The sequence below is a fragment of the Hippocampus guttulatus genome, chromosome 6 (genome assembly GCF_054856545.1).
Source record: "Hippocampus guttulatus isolate MCC_2025c chromosome 6, RoL_Hgut_1.0, whole genome shotgun sequence".
Lineage (NCBI taxonomy): Eukaryota > Metazoa > Chordata > Actinopteri > Syngnathiformes > Syngnathidae > Hippocampus > Hippocampus guttulatus.
In genome coordinates this window covers 14,384,288-14,407,489 of record NC_141266.1, presented here as the reverse complement: position 1 = coordinate 14,407,489, position 23,202 = coordinate 14,384,288, and the positions used below count along the sequence as shown (strand labels likewise).

At 41.4% G+C, this 23,202-nt stretch overlaps 2 protein-coding genes across 5 annotated transcripts in view; both read right to left on the bottom strand.

Annotated features, from left to right (window-relative positions):
- Positions 1-2,832, bottom strand: part of ptprub (protein tyrosine phosphatase receptor type Ub) — a 176,419-nt gene extending 173,587 nt beyond the window's left edge. For 2 of the 3 annotated variants that reach the window (XM_086113143.1, XM_086113145.1), the window contains exon 1: positions 2,575-2,832. In XM_086113143.1, the coding sequence (XP_085969269.1) occupies positions 2,575-2,644 (70 nt within the window). In that variant the 5' untranslated portion in view covers positions 2,645-2,832. The remainder of the gene's footprint in view (positions 1-2,574) is intronic. The other variant, XM_086113144.1, reaches the window with a different exon arrangement.
- Positions 2,833-9,211: 6,379 nt separating this feature from the next.
- Positions 9,212-22,993, bottom strand: LOC147203655 (glucocorticoid modulatory element-binding protein 1-like). Of its 2 annotated transcripts, none has more exons than XM_086112766.1 (11): positions 22,830-22,993; positions 22,501-22,731; positions 19,453-19,584; positions 17,865-17,923; positions 17,641-17,762; positions 17,442-17,545; positions 15,524-15,708; positions 12,417-12,542; positions 10,970-11,107; positions 10,690-10,806; positions 9,212-10,006 (listed from the first exon to the last, which is right to left on the bottom strand). In XM_086112766.1, exons 3-11 carry the CDS (start codon positions 19,536-19,538, stop codon positions 9,525-9,527), a joined length of 1,419 nt encoding a protein of 472 aa, XP_085968892.1. In that variant the 5' UTR covers positions 19,539-19,584; positions 22,501-22,731; positions 22,830-22,993; the 3' UTR covers positions 9,212-9,524. The 2 variants fall into 2 exon arrangements, with proteins under 2 accessions (XP_085968892.1, XP_085968893.1); XM_086112767.1 differs by having other exon boundaries at positions 19,453-19,546.
- Positions 22,994-23,202: the final 209 nt, after the last annotated feature.

Here is a 23,202-nt window from a genome sequence, read left to right as displayed (position 1 = left end):
TGCCGAGGCTCAACGGTGAGTCAGCATCCAAGGTGAAGGTGTGGTCCTCATGCAACACCGTGTTAATCAAATGAGACGCCCACTGGAGTGTGGGAGTCAAGGTTGCACTCACACTCCTTGATTTCGCGGAGTGAGGATATGGAAGCCAATCGGAGCAGGATTCGCGGAGAGGAAGTTAATAGGGCGGTTGGGAGGGGCCACGTAGGCTGCAGCTAATGGGGTGGCAAAAGTGCAGGCGGCAAGATTGCAACACACCAGTAAACAAACAAAAACAACAACAATGTCATGTACATTTTGGTAAAGCCCCGATCCCACTGAGGGGCGAACAACTGTGACTATTGGCGCGTTCACATCAGCGTTCAAGGTCGCAAATGTTCAGGGATTACGTACTTGCCCAGAGATGCTGTTCTCCTTAAATCGAGCCTTGTCAAAATGGTGATTGTGCCATCATTAGACAATCTCACGTGACGATGATTCGAGCGTTACTCTGCTTAATCTCTCCAAGGGTGTCTTTTTTCAGTGTTATTTTCTTGAAAAGTTTTTGACCATTTTTGAAAAGGTAGTGAAAAGTTCCATTGGATCTTCCGCAATTTGAAATGATTGCAGACTTTTAAAAAGACACAAAGTGTCCCTTTTTATTCAAAATTTAAAACCGTTCTGAAATGTCCAAATAATAGGTATCTGGCTTCTGGCAATCAAAATATACAAAGGATAAAGAAATACAGTGAATTCCTATTTATTTGCAGTTTGACAGATTTTGACTTGGAATCTGTCCTCCATTAGTCGTTGCATCTCACCTATTTGCTGTTTTGTGTTTAGAACAAAGCAACAATAGTGTTGCTTTGGTGCAGTCAAGTGGCATATTGGGAACAAAAAAAAAGGATAAAGAGGTGAGTGTAGGTGTTTTATTTAGTCACAGTCGTGCTTTGCCACCATTTTAACTACCGGTCAACTACCTGCAGATTTTTGCTTCTCGCGATAACCCACGCTTCATATCAACTCTGGTTGAAATCACTCCTTTTTGGGGGGTCTGTTCCATCTCATGCAAAAACTGAGCACTGCTTGTTTTGTAACAAAGTAAGCGACTATTCGGTGTTGCCAACTTGGCGACTTTTCCGTGCTTTTTGTGGTGTTATCGGAGACTGAGATTTCCTCCGGAGTATGCACAACGCGTCTAGTTTTGTAAATGAATGGTGCTTGCGCGCAGCCCCCACTGGGTAATTAACCAAACCCAATCAAAAATATTTGTTTTGTTGTTGGATATCACACTTGACCGGCGGCAACACAGTCTCAAGACACACCTATTACAATCAAAATGTTTTTCCACATCTATTATCGAGGTAAGTTACCAACAAAAACAAGAAATCGTGTCACACACACACACACACACACGTATATCAAAAAACAACAACGTGCACACATATAGTGCCCCCCTCTCGCGTCCCCTTTTTGAAAACCAACATATGGTGACCCAAGCTTACAGCATTTTCCTCAGACAATCTGCGACCCAATTTAAAAAAAAAAAAAAAAAAAAAGACCCACGACCCAATTTGGGTCCTATCCTTAAGTTTGAGAAACCCAAACTCAATCACTCTTGGACAACACCAACAATACCTGACCACCTTTGAAATATGTCAACACATGAAGTTGAAAAAGATCTATAACTTGAATAGAAATGTCCTAAAATAGCAAACAAGGTGCAGTAGTTTGCCGTTGACAACAGCACGACAGAATGGTTATGTGCAATATACTCTAAAAATAGATACGTATAAATATAAAATTGTTTAATTCAGTCATGCATGATTCGATAGAAAGAGTCTTGTAAAAATGGCACATGTATGATTCTATACCCACAATCATCCAATAGGTGTTTTTCGTACGATGTTGATGCAAATGGGTTTTTTTCCTCTCAGAGAAATATTCCAAGCACAATAGCAAACAGTCAGGGCAATATTTCACAAATTGCCTGGCTTGGACACTGAGCTCTAAACAACATATTATAAAGCACAACACGAGACTTTACAGGGATAACACATTTCCATTGGCGATAAATAGGAGAAACAGCACCTAAAAAGCAACAAGAGCAATAACTGCTGCTTTTAGTCTTTAAATGGCACTCCGGGGATAATAACTGTTTATCAGACCTTACAGACTGCGGTGAAATTAAACTTTTAGATCTTTTTTTCCTGTGAATAAGAAGCACCTTGCAAACCGAGCGGTGATACACAGCAAAAGATGATGCTTTGTTTAGGGAAATGGAAGCTTCGGCCAGACAGTCTTCACCATATAACATTCAACGTCTTGACGAAAAGTTCTTTTGTCACTTTTAGAAAGTTGGTAGTGATTTTTTTTCCAGATGTCTATGTTTATAGCTCGAAAGGTTCAAACTGTCCCAATAAGTCGTAGGCAGAGGCGTTCAACGACACACGAGCGCTATGGAGCACTGGGGCACAAAGTTGGCGTTGGGTGGCATGCTGGCCGAACTCGCTTCTCTTTTTCCCTAAGTGGAGTTTCATCCCCACGCGCAAAGTTTACAACTACGTCGAGCACACGCGGACAAACATCGGGTCTTACCTGTCGGCCCCTCGATGCCATCGGCGTAGATCTGCACGGTGAGAAGCAACAAAAAGGCGCAGGTGTTCATCGTCAAGCAGTTTCTTTAGTCCACTTTCAAATGCGCCAAAGAGATCGTTTTCAATTGGTCCCGTGGCATTCACCCGGGGAAGTTTCGGAGAGTTGGAGCTCATCTATTCCCCCACTGGTTGACAGTGACACAGACACGCAGTTTCGGAGAACACGCCGCGAGACGGCCCACTGCTACTTGTGCAAACTGACGTCAGGGTAAATAGTTGAGGGGAGAGATTTTCCTTCTCAAAAGCCCAGTTTTCCCATTGCCCTCGCCCACAGAGATGGGAGTCGGCCGCCACCAAGTGGCCAAGACTGTCGCAAATCATACCAGCAACCATGAAAGACAGGCTCACCCACTTCATACTTGATGTGTTCATATTTGAGTCATGGTGAAATGTTGATGCCGTTAGCATACATGAAGAATTATTGAGTTATTTAAAATCGCTAAAGCAGGGGCGTCAAACTCAGGTCCTGGAGGGCCGCTGTCCTGCATGTTTTCCAAGTCTCCCTGTTGCAACACACCTGATTCAAATGATCAGATCATCAGCAAGCTCTGCGGAAGCCTGACATTGAACCTGTTCATTTGAATCAGGTGTGTTGCAACAGGGAGACTTGGAAAACATGCAGGACAGCGGCCCTCCAGGATCTGAGTTTGACATCCCTGCGTTAAGGCTTAAGGTCTAAGTTTTACAGTCAGCAAACCGTTCGGAAAGAAAAAAAAAACAAACAAAAAATACATTGCATCAGTGAAAGTAAAGGAATGTGTCATGTTCATGATAATTCGGTTAACAACGGTAAAGACGATTGTAACAAAAAATAATCGAGCTTTTTTTATGCCGTCGTGGTTTTATAATTGTAAACGTCATCCATGTTGCAAAAGCCATGCTTGAAGTCCTTTTTACAAAACGTTCATGAACCCAAATGTAATGTGAACAACAACATTTCTAAACTTGTGTGTGGGGTGGGAGTGGGGGGTTAAGAATGGTATCTGCGGCGCAGAAAACCCACTGAAAGAACAAACGATAGCAGCCCACTGAAATATATTTCTTGCATAATGGTTACAAAAAACACAATGGTAAAGGCATACAGATTGTTAGCGTTTTATCAACTATGTGTGTTGCCCTCTGAGCTGTGCAGCTACAATGGCATGAATCATTCCACCAACACGCTTGTCATACATACAGTAGCTCAGAAATAACACAATCATTCTGCCGTCAACTATTGTGTGAATGAATAGCGGATGCCGCATCCCGACACTTGAATTCACAGCTCCCTCTGGTGTATTGCAACAACATAATGAGGCTCCCTCCAGTGGCAGGAACAGTAAATACAGCTTGAGTGACACGGAAGACCCATCTTTAAAAGAGCCACAAAAAGTGGGAACAGTTAAAACGCAAAGAGGCATTTGTATTTGTTAACCTTGGAAACGTCATATGAAACAATAAGAAAAAAAATGTAATTGGCATCTTCAGTCATCGTGACATTTCATCCGGGACACATCAGTAGACATTATGGCACTAAATGTGTGAAAATACAACTTTAGATTTTTTTTCTCTTTAAACTATTGTTACCTTTTGAATGATAACTCCCAGTAAAACACTTGTGTCAGTGAAATTTATTTTCAAAATCAAATTCAGAGGGATGTGATGTTACCATTAAGTAGATGAAAAGGAAGTCTGAATACAGTAAATGTCATCTCCATTACATCAAGAAAAATCTTGAACACTAAATCATTTAGCTCTTCCTTTTTCATTTCTTCCTTTTCTTTGTCCTTGTTAGCATCACTGTGAAAAGTAAATGATGACTTAATCTTGGTTCCCCAGCAACTGTTACCCTGCTGCCCGCAGCTCAGGTTCAGGATTCTCGATGACGACAATGGTCATGTGTTGTTCAAGCATTAATTAATCAAAGCAGTTATTTACACCTTGAATGCACATAGTCTAGTCCCTGGAATCTGGAACGCCCATTTAAAATGTACAAAACTGTAATTATCTAATTTAACAGCTTACACTTGTCATGAACAGAATTTGTACACGGGAGCACACTTGTCTAGTGTACCAGTCTCACAACCAAAGAAAGATAGGCTCTAACTCACTCATTATCCGAGTGAGGACGAGCAGTATAGAAAATGGATGGATGGGTCACGGTGGATGAATTTGCACAAGACGGACAGGTAAATATGCTTTCATACAGCCCATAACCAGTGGCAAGCATAATTCTCCATAAATTACATCAAGTCTGTCATCAAGTGTGCGGCAAATTTGCATTTGAAGATGTTTCTTCTTTCCGCACCTGGTCATGTTTATTGGAGGATGTGTGACAGAAATGACATTTGTGCACTTCTGCAGAGCAAAATGTAAATAAACTCGAGGGAAAGGATAAATGGTCTACACTTGCACGGCCCCTTCCCTATTGCACAAAGAGACAAAAATGCACTTTGACGGTGATAACGGAAACTGTGATGATTAATACATACACAAGGACGCTTGGGAGGCCCTTTCACGGGTCAGGGGTCAAACATTCAACTTTCTCATCTCTCCAGCTTCAATAGAAGACATGCGGAGCTGTTTTGGCATAGACATGTCTGTATCAATATTTGACGGGTCTCAGATGTCACAGCTTTCATAATGTGCTGAAGGGCGTGCAAGCTTTCACACTTATCTCACACAGACGTGCCTTTGCATTTTATTTGCGTTTTCCATGTCCATGAAGATCCACCTTAGAAAATACAAATTCATGGTCTACTTTAGACAATACCAACAGATGCCGTTGTGCAACTGATGTTAAAGTGAAGGCCTGAGGGCCTAATACGCCCAGTTATGTGGCTTCGGAAAGCATGTCAGAATTTTTTTTCTTGATTGGACTATTTTCAAAAATCCTGTAGCTATCAAGCATGTAATAATCAGATGCAGGGGAAATTATATAATTTGGTGAGATTATTACCATTCTAACATACAATAAGTGGAACATTTCTACAATCATAAGGAAACTATATTTAAAACATTGCTTGTACCGCTTAAAAAAAAATATATAAAAAAATTGTAGGGGCAATGGTGTGACACTGGAAACAATTATTTCTGGTGCTGTTATTTCCGATGGTAAATGAATATGTTCAAAGTGGAAGTCAACCAGTGTCCCATCAATGCTCCACTCTGTGACAATTAGTGTTCATCAGTGAGGTACAAATAACAAAACAAGCCTGATTTTACACATCTAGCTTCTCACCGTTATCAGTGAACATTATTGTGTTGAGCAGAGTTTTAGTAGATACGAGTGAACAGAGGACTTTTTAATAAAAGAGCTATTCAAAGAAGAGAGCACATTTTTGCATGGCTCTGCGGGGGTCCAGCTGGACACAAGCTCATGTCGTTGCAGCTCGTCAACATTAGCTTCGTGAATTCAATTAAAAAGGCGCCAACAGACATGTTGAGGGTGTCCGACGCGAGTGCAATTGTTCAATCTTGAATGTTATTAGCTCCAAATGATGGATGACGGAGAGCGCTGCAAATTATTGAATTTCACAGAGTGCTTCAAGCACGCATGTCAGGCTGACACCTGTACTTCCACTTCACCCGCAACAGTATTTAAACCAATCGATACTCTTCAGGCCCCAACCTATCATTGGATTATTTAGAACACTGGTTCTAATGTAACGAACAATTTAAAGTGTAATTTCTGGTCACGACAGTGGTTATATAGTGTATATACATTAGTATTACATACACAGTAATAGTGCCGATTGTATAGCACATACTGACACAGTTCGGGAAAAAACTGAATGGTGATCGGACCCCACAAATGTAGACTCAAACAAAAGGCCGTACAAAAATATTTATTTAACACAAAAACGCACTGGCAAAATCAAAACTAAAAATCGCTGGTCAAAAGAACCAGGAAAATGAGAGATTAACAAAAAGCGCTTGCGAAGGAAAGGAAAAGCAAAGTCCAAGATATAAACAAAATGACAAAAGTCCAATTTCACAAAAACAAGATCAAAGATTTAAAACAAATACAGTACTTACAAAGCGAGAGGCTAGAGCACAAATGCAACAATGATGAGATCGCGAGGGCTAGAAAACAACAGTTGAGTAAGAGCAGCGACAAAGCCACTTGTCCAACAAGAAACATGGGATCTCGGCACTTCTTAAATACTCGGCTTCACCTGATGATCAAATTGGCAGCAGGTGTGCATGCTGGAGGAAAAGCCCTCCACTGCCATCTGCTGGCAACACATAAAAACAGGATCATGACACACACTACGTCTGCCTCACAGTGACAGGTTGAGAGAAATTAAATTCTCAGCTCAGGCTAGAATTTGCATGTGTTACGTGCTCTCCATAAAACATGCTTCTTAGATTAATTGAGGACTTCCCCAGTCCAGCTCACCCATGACCCGACACATTTTTCCGATATTCCTGATGGCCAGCAAGCCCCTGGTAGGAATGATACCTGATACCTGTGTCATTTTATAACCGGTCCTTTCATGACATATGAAATATGTAATATATAATATATATAAGTTAAAAGTGATCAGCGCCCCAAAAAAAACTAACGACCTGAACTCATATCAAGTATAATTTAGTTCTTCTTGCTATGACATTATTGCTTTGTGTGGGACTGAAAAAAACAAATGTTTCAACTGAGGTAAACATTGAAATACAGGCTCATCTTCTTGTTTGCATCACATGTCGCTGCTTTAATGTTTACCGCATTTATTTTACATTTCGGTGCCTTGTTCAAAACCACTTTATTTTCTGTCAAATTTGATTTAACATGAACGCTGATTTATTATTTATACTTTAGTTTTCATCTGCAGTTCACTTCATAGGTCAGTAAAATATTGGTTTAAGTCGAGATGTGTTTAAAGCTGTAATCTCCTGACACAGTACAGGTACAAGCTTTTTTTTTTTCATTTGCAGCTATTTAATAATTTCCTTGAGATTACGTGTATTTGTGCAAGAGATGATGTGCACTGATGAATAACCACAAAATAAGTCAATTCCAGGCTACCATAGTCCATCAAGCAGCTTTGGCATTTCTGAACAAAACATAACCATAGACTTCAGATGTAGAGAAAAAGGCTATTTGGAAACAATGATTTGTGCGTGTGACCTCAAGCAAAACATGCTCAAAGGTCAATAAAAGGGCGGCTTTGTAGATGTGATATAGTATTGATTTACCCTGCAGTAACAGCATATAACAACGGCTATGGAAAGAAAAAAAAACAACAATATGAATCGCTACGAATATTAGCACTTAAAGGGATGGAAAATTGACTTGCTATTGTTTAAACAGAAAGAGTTGAGTGTTCATTACGCACATTCACCCCACCATCAATGATCTCCCCCACATTGACTTGGCAGCTGCAAGCCAGAGTCTAGCCGCTGGACTACAGTAGCAAACCAAATGAGTTTGCTGAACTGCACTGAGTTTTGTTTGTTGGATAAAGTAATGAGTGTGTGCTTAGCAACATAAACTCGCCTGCACACTAGCTAACAAAATTTAGCAGGGCTTGAGCCTGATTCCCATCCAATAGTGGTGGGTTACTATGTGCCACTTTTATTAATTCATCATCGTAACAAAGTACCAAAACCATAAATACAATGGTAACAATATCACTAATGCTTACTTTTTTTTTTTTTTTAAGACTCAAGTGCAGCATAGTTGTCAAGGTAACAGAATCCATACTTGCCAATGGCCTAGCAGTATGCGGGGCATGATAAGGGCTAACTCACTTCAATGAGATCGGGCAACCCTCTCAAACAAGCTAATTTACGAAAAACTTGAAATAGGATCTGTAATGTGGGCTATAATTCTTGATCCTTGGGCTATTTTGAGGAAAACAAATGACAGACACATTATTATAACAACTAAGAACTGTTATAAATTGTGTGTGTGGGGGCGGGGGGATGCACAATAGCTCCTTTAAAACTATTTAGATTGCACCTTGAAACAGAGATTTATTAAATACCTCGTTGATCAGACAGGGTCTTTTGTGGGGGTTGAACAACTTCCTTTATATTATTTTCCTCTTGTAAATTAGCATGAAAGTAACATTCATAAAACGTAGCCTTTGAAGCAACCGCAGTTCCGACTATCACGTAGTATATGCTGAAATCAAGAAGTGTCCTCCTCTGCACGGAGTTTATTGCTGCTCCCGTCTAATAATAAAAGTAGGAGCGACATTTTTTAACACTTTTATATATTTCTTGAATCAAGTCATCATATACAAACAAAATGTATACTAGATAAAAGTATATATTTTGCATTTGTTATTTTCACATTTTGTCAGTGGGAATATTTACTGTATTAAAATCTTGTAGCTTGGTTTGTGCAAAATGGCTTATTGGCGCTCATCGCAACTCACAATGTGCTTGATCTTCTCTCCACAGGCGGAATAACACCCCTGACCATCGAAAGAAGGAAAACTAGTACTGTATTGCACTTTTTAGTGGTGCCCTCTGGTGGACAAGATCATTACAAAATGACAACAAGCCCTGGTGATTAAGCTAGCTAGCTAGCTAGATAGCTAGCTATACAGCTATCTAGAGTCTGAAATGTGGATCAAAAATAAATACAAACCTTGGAGATACATGCGTTCTTTTTATTGGGCAGCAACATTATGCCTTTATATAAGCCTGAGTGAGCTGTTCAGTCACTGTTGAAAAATTGGGATGATATAAACCCCAACACTTAATGATACAACGACTCACAAAAAGTATTTTCAATTACAAATGTCATAAGAAATGTTTCATTTTGCTACCTATCCCGAACTACCACGAGGGAAAACAGTCACCAAAGACTAACTCTGATAGCAGTCGCAAAGACAGGTTTACAAAGTACTCTTTTACTGTTTGATGTCGGGGTCATGTACCTCTTAATTCTGCAGCATTCTCTCATTTAGTTTTAAGATGTTTTAACCCCTTTCTCCCCAGAGCCACCTTTTCAAAGCCATGCAAGCGCTCTCCCTCATCTAACGCCTGACTTCCGAACTGAGTCTGAAGCTTGCACGCCCTTTGTCCAAGACCTTGCTGCATCTCCACCTTTAGTTCTTGTCCCGCCCTGTGTGCCCTCGCCTGTTTGCCCGACTCGCAGGGCGCCCGCGTCCTCTCCTCTCTCTTCACGCCGCCACCCCGTGACCCGCTAGGGGTGGGGAAGTGGCTGACGTGCTGAGGGTTGATGTTGGGATGAGCGTACGGCGGCTCCGGTAAGCACGTGAGTGAGAGAGGCTGGATCACAGTGTTGCTGAGGGTGGACGACAGCTGGCTGTTGGATAGCTGGTGACGTTGGGGTCGGAGGTGCTTGGGGGATGCGTGTTTGTAGGATGTGTTTTTAACACACCCTTGCTTCCTTCTTTCCTTTGACAGCTCCTCCAGCTCTATATTAAAGGGAGACAGATTCGAAAGTCATACACTGGAATATTTGAAGCTAATTTGACTTCAGTGGGGGCTCCTGAAGATAGAGTAAGGGTGTTTCTGGATTGCATCACGTTTTCCTCAAAAAAAAAAAAAAAAAAAAAAACGACCACAACAACAACAAAAAGGGGTTCAAGTATTTTTTAAAAATTATAACAATCCACACTAATCCAATCTCTTCTTCTTCTTCTCCTTTCGGCTTGTCCCTTTTCAGGGGTTGCCACAGCGAGTCTTTAATTTCCATCTTTTCCTGTTCTCTGCATCCTCTACTCTGACTCCAACTGCATGTCTTCCCTCACGGCATCCATGAATCTCCTCTTTGGCCTTCCTCTCTGTCTACGAATCCAATCTCTTCAATCTTTATTATTTAATTATATTATTCATTATATTATTAATCATTTAATAATAAGAGTTCAGGACATCAACATTTCTTCAGAACATGAACAAGATTGGTAATGCAGAATAGTGAAAGGGAGGGTTGAGCCGCTGTGGGAGTGGTCACAGCTGTCTGCATGATTGGATGGATATTAGCTGCGGTTAATATGTTTTTCAGTGAGGAAGTACTGGTAAGCAGTCAGAACAAATAAGAGGTTGGCATCAGTGGTTCTACAGTGAGTAATACCGCTGTAAAGGTTGCCTTCCTCACCATTAACGCCATCGGCGTCATCGTCGTTTTCCTTCTGGCTGCGCCGCTGCTCCAGCGCTTGTTTCACAGAGTCTAAAAGCCCAAACATCTCACACAGCGAATTCAAAATGATGGCGTCTGGAACAACACAAATACATCAAATCCTCAGCCACATTGCAAGACTTGAATGTTTGAAGGCCGCATTTCGCTGGAGGGGCATTCTGCATGAAACATTTACTTGCTCAATATTCTACTCAAAGCAAATCTTTTTTTCCCCCAGATTGTCACTGTGTGAACTCACCAGTATCCTGTAACTCAGCCTTCTCGTTGCGAACCTCCACTCCTTTCAGAGTGGTCAATAGGTGAGCCTGAAGACCAGACAAGACCTCTCTCATCAGCCCACATTCAGCCACACCCTTCCACAAGTTTAATACGCCATCTAGACACAAACAAAAACGAGGCAGAATCACATTTGTCATGCATTCTCATGCTGCATGTCAGTAAATATCAACAATAACAGCGAACAAGAGAAAACAATAGAAGCATCCTTAGATCGGGGTTCTCAAACTAAGGCCCCCCAGACTCCCAGGGGTCCATAAACCTCAGCTTGGTACACAACAAAATAATTAATGGTAGCAATAAATTATCCATCCATCCATTTTCCGAACCGCTTGATCTTCACTAGGGTCGCGGGGGGTGCTGGAGCCTATCCCAGCCATCTCCGGGCAGTAGGCGGGGGACACCCTGAATCAGTTGCCAGCCAATCGCAGGGCACACAGAGACGAACAACCACGCACGCCCACACTCACACCACGGGACAATTTAGAGTGATCAATCAGCCTGCCATGCATGTTTTTGGAATGTGGGAGGAAACCGGAGCACCCGGAGAAAACCCACGCAGGCCCGGGGAGAACATGCAAACTCCACACAGGGAGGCCGGAGCTGGAATCGAACCCGGTACCTCTGCACTGTGAAGCCGACGTGCTAACCACTGGACTACCGGGCCGCCCGCAATAAATTATGTCGTCTAATATTTAAAAAAAAAAAACAGTTTGGAGACTGCTGTGCCAATAAAACAAACATAGTAAAACAATTTCACCTCTCCACATTAGCTTTGGGCCAATTAAAAGCTTTGATTGTGATGTATCATCAACTACTGTATATCTGACTTCCCTGCATGCATGCAACACAGTTTTTGTCTTTTAAAACAAAAGAAGTACTATTCCAGGATTAAAGTCTTATGTTCAAGAAAATGGGTAAAAATGGTCCAACTCTTCTGAGTGAAGTCACTTATTTATGGAATGAAATTTTGACTGCAACATGCTCATGATTCAAAAATCTACTGACTTCCTGAACTGTTGAGCGATAATTGTTATATTTTTCAAGCTTCTCCGATCAAAAATAGCTGTCGTTAGACTGCAAACTTCTTCTGAGGCTAAAGTTTTCTTCAACGCAGCTAAGACGATATATATAGTTTACATGCCACATTCAGGGTATCTCATTGATCCTTTGTTTCCTCCCAGAAGGATCGACACTCTTAAAAATATTCATTTCTGACTTTACTCGCAAATATTGCCCTGAATTCTGATGAACCTCAAACGCATACACAGATAAAGCAGAAAAAAAATAGCAGTCTGCTCGCCAGATATAAAAAGCATCTTTTCTTCCAGCTCTACAAATGGAGAAGCCGGGATTGCTTGCATTTAAATTTCAGCTTGGCTCAAACGAAAACTGTGCATTTGATTTACCAGACGTTTCACTCCTTTTCCTCTTTGCATGTCCATTGGCTGTGGTGAGCTGCGTGGAGCTCCACTCTCCACCAAATTTATCTTCCAAGGCTTCCTCCAAGTCAGATGCATCATGCAGAGACTCTCCTGAAACGAGAGGGGGATCAAACACAAAGAATGAAGCAAAATCAGACTAATAGAATGGAACGGCAAGATATGAAAGCAACTGCCGGCTCAAAACCACATGAGAAATACGCTATTTGACAAGCGATTCATTTTATTTATGAATATACAATATTTAAAGGGCGGCCCAGTGATCCAGTGGTTAGCGCGTTGACCTCTCAGTGCAGAGGTCGTGGGGTTCAATCCCGGCTCCGACCTTCATGTGTGGAGTTTGCATGTTCTCCGCGGGCCTGCGTGGGTTTCCTCCGGGTACTCCAGTTTCCTCCCACATTCCAAAAACATGTATGGCAGGCTGATTGAACACTCTAAATTGTCCCTAGGTGTGAGTGTGAGCGCAGATGGTTGTTCATCTCTATGTGCCCTGCGATTGGCTGGCAACTGGTTCAGGGTGTCCCCTGCCTACTGCCCGAAGACAGCTGGGATCGGCTCCAGCACCCCCCGCACACTTTTGGGGATGAAGCGGATCGGAAAATGAATGAATGAATGCACCCTGTAACTTGATACCACGTTAAACTGTCCACTGTAGTAACCGCTGTCCCTGAAAGGGTTATATTGTGAACAAAAATGCAAGACTCCTTGAAGTGGTAGTAGTACTTACAAAACGCAGTATCTCGGCAAATGTCATCATGCTTCCCCTCCACTTTTAGTTTTACTTTGTGTTGCAAGGTCAACTCCGCACTATACAGTATTTGACAGTGAGTAATGGTAAAATATAATTCCAAATATTGCTTTGTACATTTAATTAAGTAAATAATACATTTATGATAGTGAGACTGGAACAAATGAATTCACCGTGCTTGGATAACAAAACACTTTGAAATTTGAACTCAGAAGTCGGCCAGCATCCACTAGTTTGCAATAAATTCAGCGATCTTGAGTCATATATCCTGACCGCCGAGGATGGCGGTGGTGTGACGGCAGCTGATGCTTTGTGCAAGAAAGAGAAAGAGCTGAGATGTATTTTGGACCCGAAACTGTCGGTCTAATTGCAAACTTCACAACCTAAGGGGCATTTGGTTTGAGGTTCCTTTATAATAGTGATAAGGCTGAGGAAAGACCGATGCACCAATCCCATTTTTTTTTTTCAGCTTTCAAAGTATTTCATTATCTCGAGACAGATAATTTAAATCCAGGGAGCGTCTGTGAGCATCTTTATGGAACAACACGCCAAAGGGGGAAACATGAGCGATAGAATGCAGCAAATTGGAAGTGGCCAACTACTCGGGCAGCGTTTCCCAATCTTTATTGCGCCAATGCACATATTTTCCATGACAAATAACTCACAGAACAGTACAGTTTGTGTGTGTGAAATGTTATACATATGTATCTATATACACACATATATATTATATCAATGCATATTAATACATATATTAACCCTTCCATGCATCCTGTAACCTGATAACATGATAAGCTGTCCACTGTGGTAACCGCTGTCCCTGAAAGGATTAAATATTAAAACAGTGTATCGTATGTACCATAAGGTATTTTCAACACTTGCAATACTTTTTTGTTGATGATTTATAAAAACAACACTCATGTGAGGACTGACAATAGAATTGATTTGTGGAAAAAAAATTGATATGCTGTAGGTCTAAGGCGGGGGTCGGCAAAACGCAGCTCCAGAGCCGCATGCGGCTCTTTAGTGACATCTAGTGGCTCCCTGGAGCTTTATAAAAAATGTTTGAAAATGGAAAATAATTTTGATAGTAGGCTAATATAGCTCAAATCGATATAGATACATGTTGCAGCTCCGAAAAAGGAGAGCTGTGGTGTCGGTTTCTTAAAACGTACACTTTATGCTTTTAACAGTCTCGACAAACACAGACACGTCTGCGTCCGACTCCGTGCCTTCTCTCTTCTCGTTCGACTCGAGGCGTTCAAAGACAGCCTCCGAAAAATGGAAATTAATGATCACTTCACTGACACTAAGAAAAGCGAAAATAATGCACCAAAACAAAAAATCAAGCGAGGAAATCACAAAATAAATTCTATGGGGGCGTTTGTGAACACACAACAAAGGAGTGAATAACATAAACAATTCTGAGACAGTCCAGTCTCCTACATACATACAGCATGTGTTTCCTTTATTGCAAGTTTTATAGAAGGCTTTTATTTTTTTTGCGGCTCCAGACATATTTGTTTTTTGGGGTTTTTTGTCCTATATGGCTCTTTCAACATTTTGGGTTGCCGACCCCTGGTCTAAGGGGTGTCAAACTGATTTTTGTCGTGAGCCACTTTCTAGTTACGGCTTCCCTCAGAGAGCCGTCATGATGCTGAAACAAAGTCAATGTTTAACCATGTCATCGTGTTATGACAAACACCGGTACACAACAAATTAATGGATGATTCATTCTAAAATCAGAGATCAAAGCTAATAGTCTGTTCAAGTTACTGTAGAAAGAGTAAAAAAATTAAATAAAATCTTGCAAAATCTCAACATTACTTATTAGACATGACAGTTAGAAATTTGGGTACAGATTTTACCAAGCATCATGCAAGTTGACACATGATTTGCTTCCACGGGTCACATAAAATGATGTGACCCGCGGTCCCCGGGCCTTGAGTTTCACACCTGTGCTGTAGGAGGTCTCCACCCGCTCATGGTGATATACTGAAATAATGATTATCTTGTCCTAATTTGCCCACGAAATAACTTAAAATGAAATCTCGCATGTAGTTGACGACAAAACTGTTACTCTGTTGTTTGAATGGGAACAGACTAATTGCACGGTCTGTCGATCTAGTGCCAGAGCATCGTTTTTTTTTTCTTCTGCTTGTAACTATACATAACTGACATAGATACAGGAAAACGATACATTAATTGTAGTAAATAAAGTGACGATTTTCTGAAAAATTATGTGAAATTGTGGCATTTGCCACACGCCGGATTTTCTCTCACAACGCACTAATGAGTCATGGCACAGCGGTTGGGAATCGTGTACCTGTCACGGGAAGCACCTGCCCTCCGAGAGATTCAAGAGCCAGAGACGAGGGGTTGGCCTGCAAGGACGTCCCCAGAGGAAGCTGCGAGTTGTTGATCAGCATGTCAAATTTCGTGCTGCGGCACGTGTTACTGCACACCGCGTCATGCTGGTAGAAGTCTATCTGGCCGGAGTCCATCATTTTTCTGCGCGAGAAAGGAGAAGGTTGACCCAAACGCTGTGATATTGCACAGGTGCTAAGGGCTGTGTGTTCGCGGCGATCACGATACTTTCTCAAACATGGGGATGAGGGGGGTCTGTGGGATAAAAGATGAAAACAACAGATATTGCCTTGGAGTATTGACTCACGGATACTCCTCGGAACAAGGGTAAACATGATAAAGTGGCGAAAAGCAATACTCTGTGCAGTTTGTTTGCTTGTTATTTGAGCCTGCCACCTGTTTGATGTTGCTTGGAAACCACACACAATGTAGATGTCGTACGTTGAACTGCACTGCACTCAAGTCAGGTAAGGATGGGACAAAATCTAGCAGCCATCCATCCATCCATTTTCTCTTTGGCTTATCCTATTAATTGTTGCGGGTGAGATGGTTATCAAACAATCACAGGACACATACAGACAGACAAAAGGCAAATTAACACTCAGTCAAATTAACACTCGCATTTACGCTGTCACTGCAGTGGGAATTGAACCCTCACTATCGTCGTGCAAGTAAACAATTATTGCATTAGTTACTCATGATGCAATATTATTCATTTATAGTTGTTTTACCTAAAATTAATTCAGCAAAAATATGTTTTTTCATTTCGAATGTATTTTGTACTTGTTTCTCTCATTAAATAACTGGCTGATTGTTTGATTTATTGCAAATAATAACTTTTGAAAATCAAATGTACATTTAACGTTTTCTATCTAGTCTCTGAAATGATTGAGTGATTCATTCTATCCATCCATCCATCCATTTTCCGAACCGCTTAATCCTCACTAGGGTCGCGGGGGATGCTGGTGCCTATCCCAGCTGTCTTCGGGCAGTAGGCGGGGGACACCCTGAACCGGTTGCCAGCCAATCGCAGGGCACACAGAGACGAACAACCATGCGCGCTCACACTCACACCGAGGGACAATTTTTAGTGTGTTCAATCAGCCTGCCATGCCTGTTTTTGGAACGTGGGAGGAAACCGGAGCACCCTGAGAAAACCCACGCAGGCCTGGGGAGAACATGCAAACTCCACACAGGGAGGCCGGAGCTGGAATTGAACCCGTTACCTCTGTACTGTGAAGTCGACGTGCTAACCACTGGACTACCGGGCCGCTTGATTCATTCTAATGAAATGTATTACAAATCATAGATTTAATTTATTTTATTTTTTTACCTACTTTAGCAAATGATGCGGTCTATCGTTCCCTGTTAAAAATCAAATGTAGCCTGTTTGCCCACACCAGCGAGAGGGTTTCACCGACTTGGCCAGTCGGCGCATTTTGGTCATCATTTTGTATGCATGGTAAAGGATCTTCTCCCATTCGGTCATTCTTTAAATTGTCAAACAAAATTACCCAATTCCATCATTTCGAGAAGTTTCATTTGTGTCATTAGACCATAAAATTACTCCCAGAACAAATGAGCCTTGTCGATTAACTTTTTTTCCCACCCCTGCCTTCTAAGTATACTTGCTAATAAGTTTATTTTTTTTAACCTTCATGTTCGTTCATTGCAATAATATTTTCCATTGCGTCATTTTCATTTATTTTGCAGTGCAGTAAGTATTGAGACGAATAAACTAAAGGCTGATAATTCGAACAGCAAACCAATGGAATTTCTCCATTGTGAGACTAATAAAGGTTTTCTAATCTTATCCCCTGTCAGTCATTAAAACACACACACACAGAAACAACAATTTGAAAAAATAAAAAGTCTACCTGAGCATAACCCCGCCTAGTCTGATGGCCCTTTTCCAGTCCTTGAGGGTGGCTTTGCCTGCCAGGTGTACAAACTGCTTAGGACTGATAAGCTGGTCATTAAACTGCAAAAACAAGTCGACAGCGTGTGCTTATAAACAAACAAGCAAAGACATACATGCCAAGAATGAACCCGACATGACGGCATTCATCCACTTACCTTAACGCATCGAACGTTGATTCCGGGACACACAAACTTCTTAAAGAGTAAAACTGCTCTACTTTCTCCGCAAGTAATTGGATAGCCATACTCCACGCTCTCACCCTCTGACTTACTGTCATCTACGACGATAAAGTAGCCAAGTCAAAATCTGTGGGACATTGCAAATTTCACAGTTTTACGCTAGACAAGAAATTACTGAGGGCACAGTGCCTCTAACTTACCATGTTGAGTCTCGACGGCCAAGACCGTGCTGCTCGTATCTGCAATGTCATAATTTGCCCTGCAGAGGGCAACAGATTGTCACATACAAAAAACTAGTACCATACCAAATTGTGTTTTGGCTAGTTGACCTTAAACGAACAGCATTTTTGTCTGACAGTCTTTTGACTTTGGGTTCCAATCTCAGCTGTGGGTCTGTGATATGGAGTTGGCATTTTCTGCCATGCTTGCCTAGACTTTCTCCGCATATTCCCACTTCCTCCTACATTCCAAAAAACATGCTTGTTGGGTTCTTTCAAGACTTTAAATCAGAGGCTACTAACCTTTTGAAATGGAGAGCTTCTTCTTCAGTACTGATTTGTGCACTTTGATAAACCCTTATGGGATAACAACTACGGTCAAATTACCTTGAATTATACATTATTAATAATAAAATGTAAGGTATTCTATGAGAGGACGCTGGTCATGTTAAAGTGGAAGTCAACCCCAAATTTTACTTTCACAATAATTTGTTCAATGTTCCACTAGTCTACATAAGGCAATCTGATTAATATGGTGTTTGTAGAACATGAGTTAAGCAGCAAAATCCACCCGCTTTTGTCCATCTCAGGGGGCAGCTATTTTACCACTTGATGTCGACTGAAAAGGAGATCACAGTTGCTCAGGTGGTCAGCAAGTGGCAAAATGATCTCCCACTGAGATGGACAGAAAAAAAAAACTCGAATTTCACAAACGCAATATGAATCCGAAGGCCATGTTTAGACTAGCGGGGCTGCATAGAACATATTCTTGTCAATAACATGTTGGGGTTGACTTCCCTTTTAATGTTTCTCACAAAAATATTAACCACGATTTAATAAAGCAGCAAAAAGAAATATCAAAATGCAGGACCATCCCTGTAAGTCATTCTCATTTTTAAATGATCAATTGTATAAAATTCCTACCAGTGTAGGAACATAAACCCCACTGGTCTTATAGTCTTCACCTTAAACGTTCTTGTCCATAATTTTATTTCTAATCTCCTGAGACATTTCTGTCTTTCACTGCCTCCTGTCCACATTTAGTGTGATACGCACCATGTCACCAAGCAGCAAAGTGGCTACTGGTTACCCTAGACCGAGTGACTGATTACAAGTTTGTAGATACCTGTGATGCTAATTAGAGGACATACCTTGGTTGAACATGCCCCTATGGTCAAATTATGGTCCATCTTTTCGAGTCTAAGTACCATCATTTGTGTCCAGGCCTGTTTCATGAATTTGTTTTTTTAAGTAACTCTGTTGATCAACAATTCAAAAGCGATGTCAGATTTTCAATGTTTCAAATGTAACGAATTTTCTATAATTACTTTTGTCACAGTAAAGTAATTTATGTGACCAGTGTGGGCTTTTTTTCCCCCCCATGAGCAGAGGGGTACCAACAATTTCGTCCACGTGTGTACAGTCAGGTTGATATTACGATTCATTGCTAGCATTGTGAAATATTATGTAACATGTATGAGACCATTGAATCTTGCTAAGTGGATGCCAAGTGCATATGATTTAATTTATGTATATGCATTGTCTTTATTCCAACATCTATAGTATTTACCCATGCAAGATGGGCTGCAGGTGCAGGATGACTTGAGCCTTATGGTTATTGCCACTGGACCCCTCCTCCTCTTCCTTCTCCATCATGAGATCCCCTGCAGACACAATGACCTCAGCACCCCTCCTCACAGAGCTGCACGCACAGAGGCCCAGCCACGCATGTTAACAACAGTACACAGACGCTATTTTCACGCACGCACACACGTCAATGAAAGCTTCTCCCCCAAGCCGTGATGTCTGACATGCAACTGCCACAGAAAATGAACCCATACTGGTCTTAAAATGGAATAATCCAGACATGAGATGGTCTGGTTTCACTGTACAAAACAAGGCTATGCATTAAGGTAATGTACACATGAGAAGCCTAACACTAAGCTAAAATTTGTACTGGAAGAAAGGAGCTGTATTATTCAACAGTGAAACAGCAACATGGCAATCAACAGGCGAAAGTAACCTGTCATATATACAGCATAACATCGTTCTTAAAGGTCAAGAATGCATACTGGTCACTTGAACTGATTCAAAATTGATGGCACTCTCCTCACAATAGGGCAGTGGGACCATGTCATATCAACAGCTCATCACAATGTTGAAAAATAATCATATAGTTCTATACTTATTAGGATAAATATAGCGGTAATAAGAAAATATTTAAAAATGGAGGGGGTCGTTTAATGTATTATAACACTTGTGGGGTTCAATCTTGAATTGTGAAACTTTTACGAAAGATTAGAGAATCAAATGCCACAAGAAAATATTGTTCATAATACCAATCAAGGTACTCTGTTGTGTGTGTGTGTGTATATATATATATATATATATATATATTAGAGCTGTTATTGCCATTAATTTAAATGAATTTTAACGGGATTAATTTTTTTCTCACGAGATTAACGCGGCACACGTCACAGCAGATGTTACGTTGCTCTATAAATAAACCAGAAACAAAACAAGCGCGCTGCAGAAGTCCACGCCATGTCTGTTTTGCCAGCCACGCAGCGCGAGACACCAAAAACGGATACTTAAAGAGTTTATGAATGGAAAGTTTACTTTTAAAAAGTTGCCAGATAGTTCCACTGACAAGACCAGAGTTACCTGGATGTTTTGCAGTAGGAAACTGAGCTATCATCATAGCACGTCTAGTCTGAAATACCACATAATGGCCAAGCACACAGCTGATGTGAGTACTCTGCCCCCTCGTCTAAGACAGACACCTGTGGATCATTTCAAAGTGAAGAAAATGGATAACACGACGAAGAACAAATTTGCTGAAGCCATAGCTAAATGTATGCCTGTCAACATTGTCCACAGCTCGACTCAAGCTGAAATCGTTCGCATTGCTTCGAACGACTCCACTACGGATTGCCAGCGAGAGCCTCCATTACAAGCTGTGTACAGAGATTGTACGTAGCGGAGAAGACACTGTTTTGGGAGACAAATAAGAGACTAGGTTGATGAGCCTCTGGTGAATAAAGAGCAGGTAGCCTGTCGAATACGATATATGCCACTGATGCGATCGTTACTTATTTGGAACTATTTTGTGTGGAAGGTTACAGTGTTCCGTGGCCATATAAATAAAGCGGGTGGAGCTTCTCTGTGTTCGTCTGACAGCGGCGTGCGCCTCTGAGGCACGTCAAGAGTTCAGCGGTGCAGTGGTAGCGACCTAGCTGAAAATAAAACGTCTCCAGTGTTGTCATCTAACCAAGTGTAGTCATCCGAAATGATGTCAACACAAAACCGTAGAGACTTCCGAGCAAGAAGGACCAACAGAATCAACATAGCCTGACTGCTGTTCCCGATTAATTTTTAGTTCATTTGAGTTAATTATGACAGTTGCATTTTTAATTAGATTAAATATTTTAATCGTTTGACAGCTCTAATATATATAGTCAATGTCAAACACGTTTACCATGCTATGATGCATATTTTAATCAGCTTTATTTATTTCTAGTCTAGGCACAGACAAGTAAGATATATAAGGCAAACAGCAAGATGCCAATAAATCCATAAAAGTATAATAAAATATATAGTTACTAAAAAGCGTCCTCGTGAATCTCGCTATTACTTTAAGGTGCATTTGTTCTATTTATTTACACCATGTATCTGTCTGGATGCTATTGGAAAGATATGCAAAACATGATTGTAATTTGCCATTAGTGTGGTTACCGCATTGTCAATATTGTAATAAATTATAAGTTTCAGTAAGTTTCGAAACAAACTACTAATTTGAGGTGAACGCTTGGGGGATCATGTTGCACAATACGCGACTGTGTAAAGAAACGCTCCCCATCAGAAGATTTACACGAGTAACCATACCTTTCAACTCATACGGTTTAGCCATAGTTCATACGGATTTTGTGGTGAATCTTACGTATATGGCCGTATCGCACAAATCATACGGATTCTGAAAATTTCCGTTTTTTGTCGTCCCCCCCCCCCACACACACACACACATTAACCAGACATTGTACTATGGAGATCTACAATAAATATCATTGAAAATTTCGTGGGTTTTTTTCTGTGCCGTTATTTTGACATAAAATGCTTTGGTATGTTATAAGGATTTTTTTGCTCTTTATAAGGATTTTTTTGGTAGTTTATACAGGTTGGCTCTCCGAAAAGTTGACAGGTATGAGTAACAGTCAGCGTTCATTTCAATGAAATTATTTGTACAACGCACTGTCAGTCGTGCACAAAGAAGCAGCCATATGTTCTACAATAGCAATAAAATATTAGTGAGCAAACTGGCATGTACTAACCGTCAATGCAAAACTGAATAGGTGACAAATACAAGCGCTCCAACATAGCAACACTAGCAAGTAGCCTGAGCTTGAGCCCTTGCGTGCCTCCCTCACACTCCATCACCCACTCAAACTGACGTCTGTTGGCCCGGCGTCACGCACAGCCCGGCACGCACACTCCACAACCAGCGCACAAACCCACTTGATCTACACACACACACACGGGCACGCACAGACACACACACAAAAACACGAACCCAAACACAACACCTGCTGCTTTGAGTCAACATTGTCATAGTTTGACTTACCGTTGTTGAGCGGGACACCGTTCTCCTCATCCTCCGCCGGCCAGAGACGTAGGAGAGCATGCGCCGTGACGCGTCCACGCTCCCCGCACTGAAGGCAGCCTTTGCCTGAGAAGCATCTGTCCCGCTGTCACGACAAGCGGTGCGTTCGCACGCGATGCTGTGTAAATCGGTCAAATTACTCTTATGTGCGAGGGCGCCGCTTGATTGGCGCGCCTCACAACCCATTCACGCCTGTAAAGAGACACAACGTACACACACGCGCGCGCGCGTTATGTACTCTAAAAAGGAAATCTTATAAATGCAAACAATACCACTCGTGTGGTTTCTACCTCTTTGTTTTGGAACGCACATCGAGAGGAGACGTGCTTTTGTCAAAGGGTGATGACGGGGGGCGTAAACCTAGTGTTCAAACATGTCAATATAACATACTTGCAGCAATTAATCATGAACTAAGTGCAGCAGATCCGAGTTCAGCGTCACCTTCCCTGTAAACAAAGGTAAACCATTAATAAGCGCACACAGACTGACTCTAGGTCAGTGTGTACATTAGCCCGCCCCTTCGGAATGGAATGCGGGCGATATATTGATTGACAGCGACATTTGGCCAATCGCAAGCCGGGTAAGCGCCTCGTGGCCAATAGTAAACAACCAGTACTTTCCACTATAACTTTTCCTCAGTTGCGAGAGCACTGAGAGCAGAAC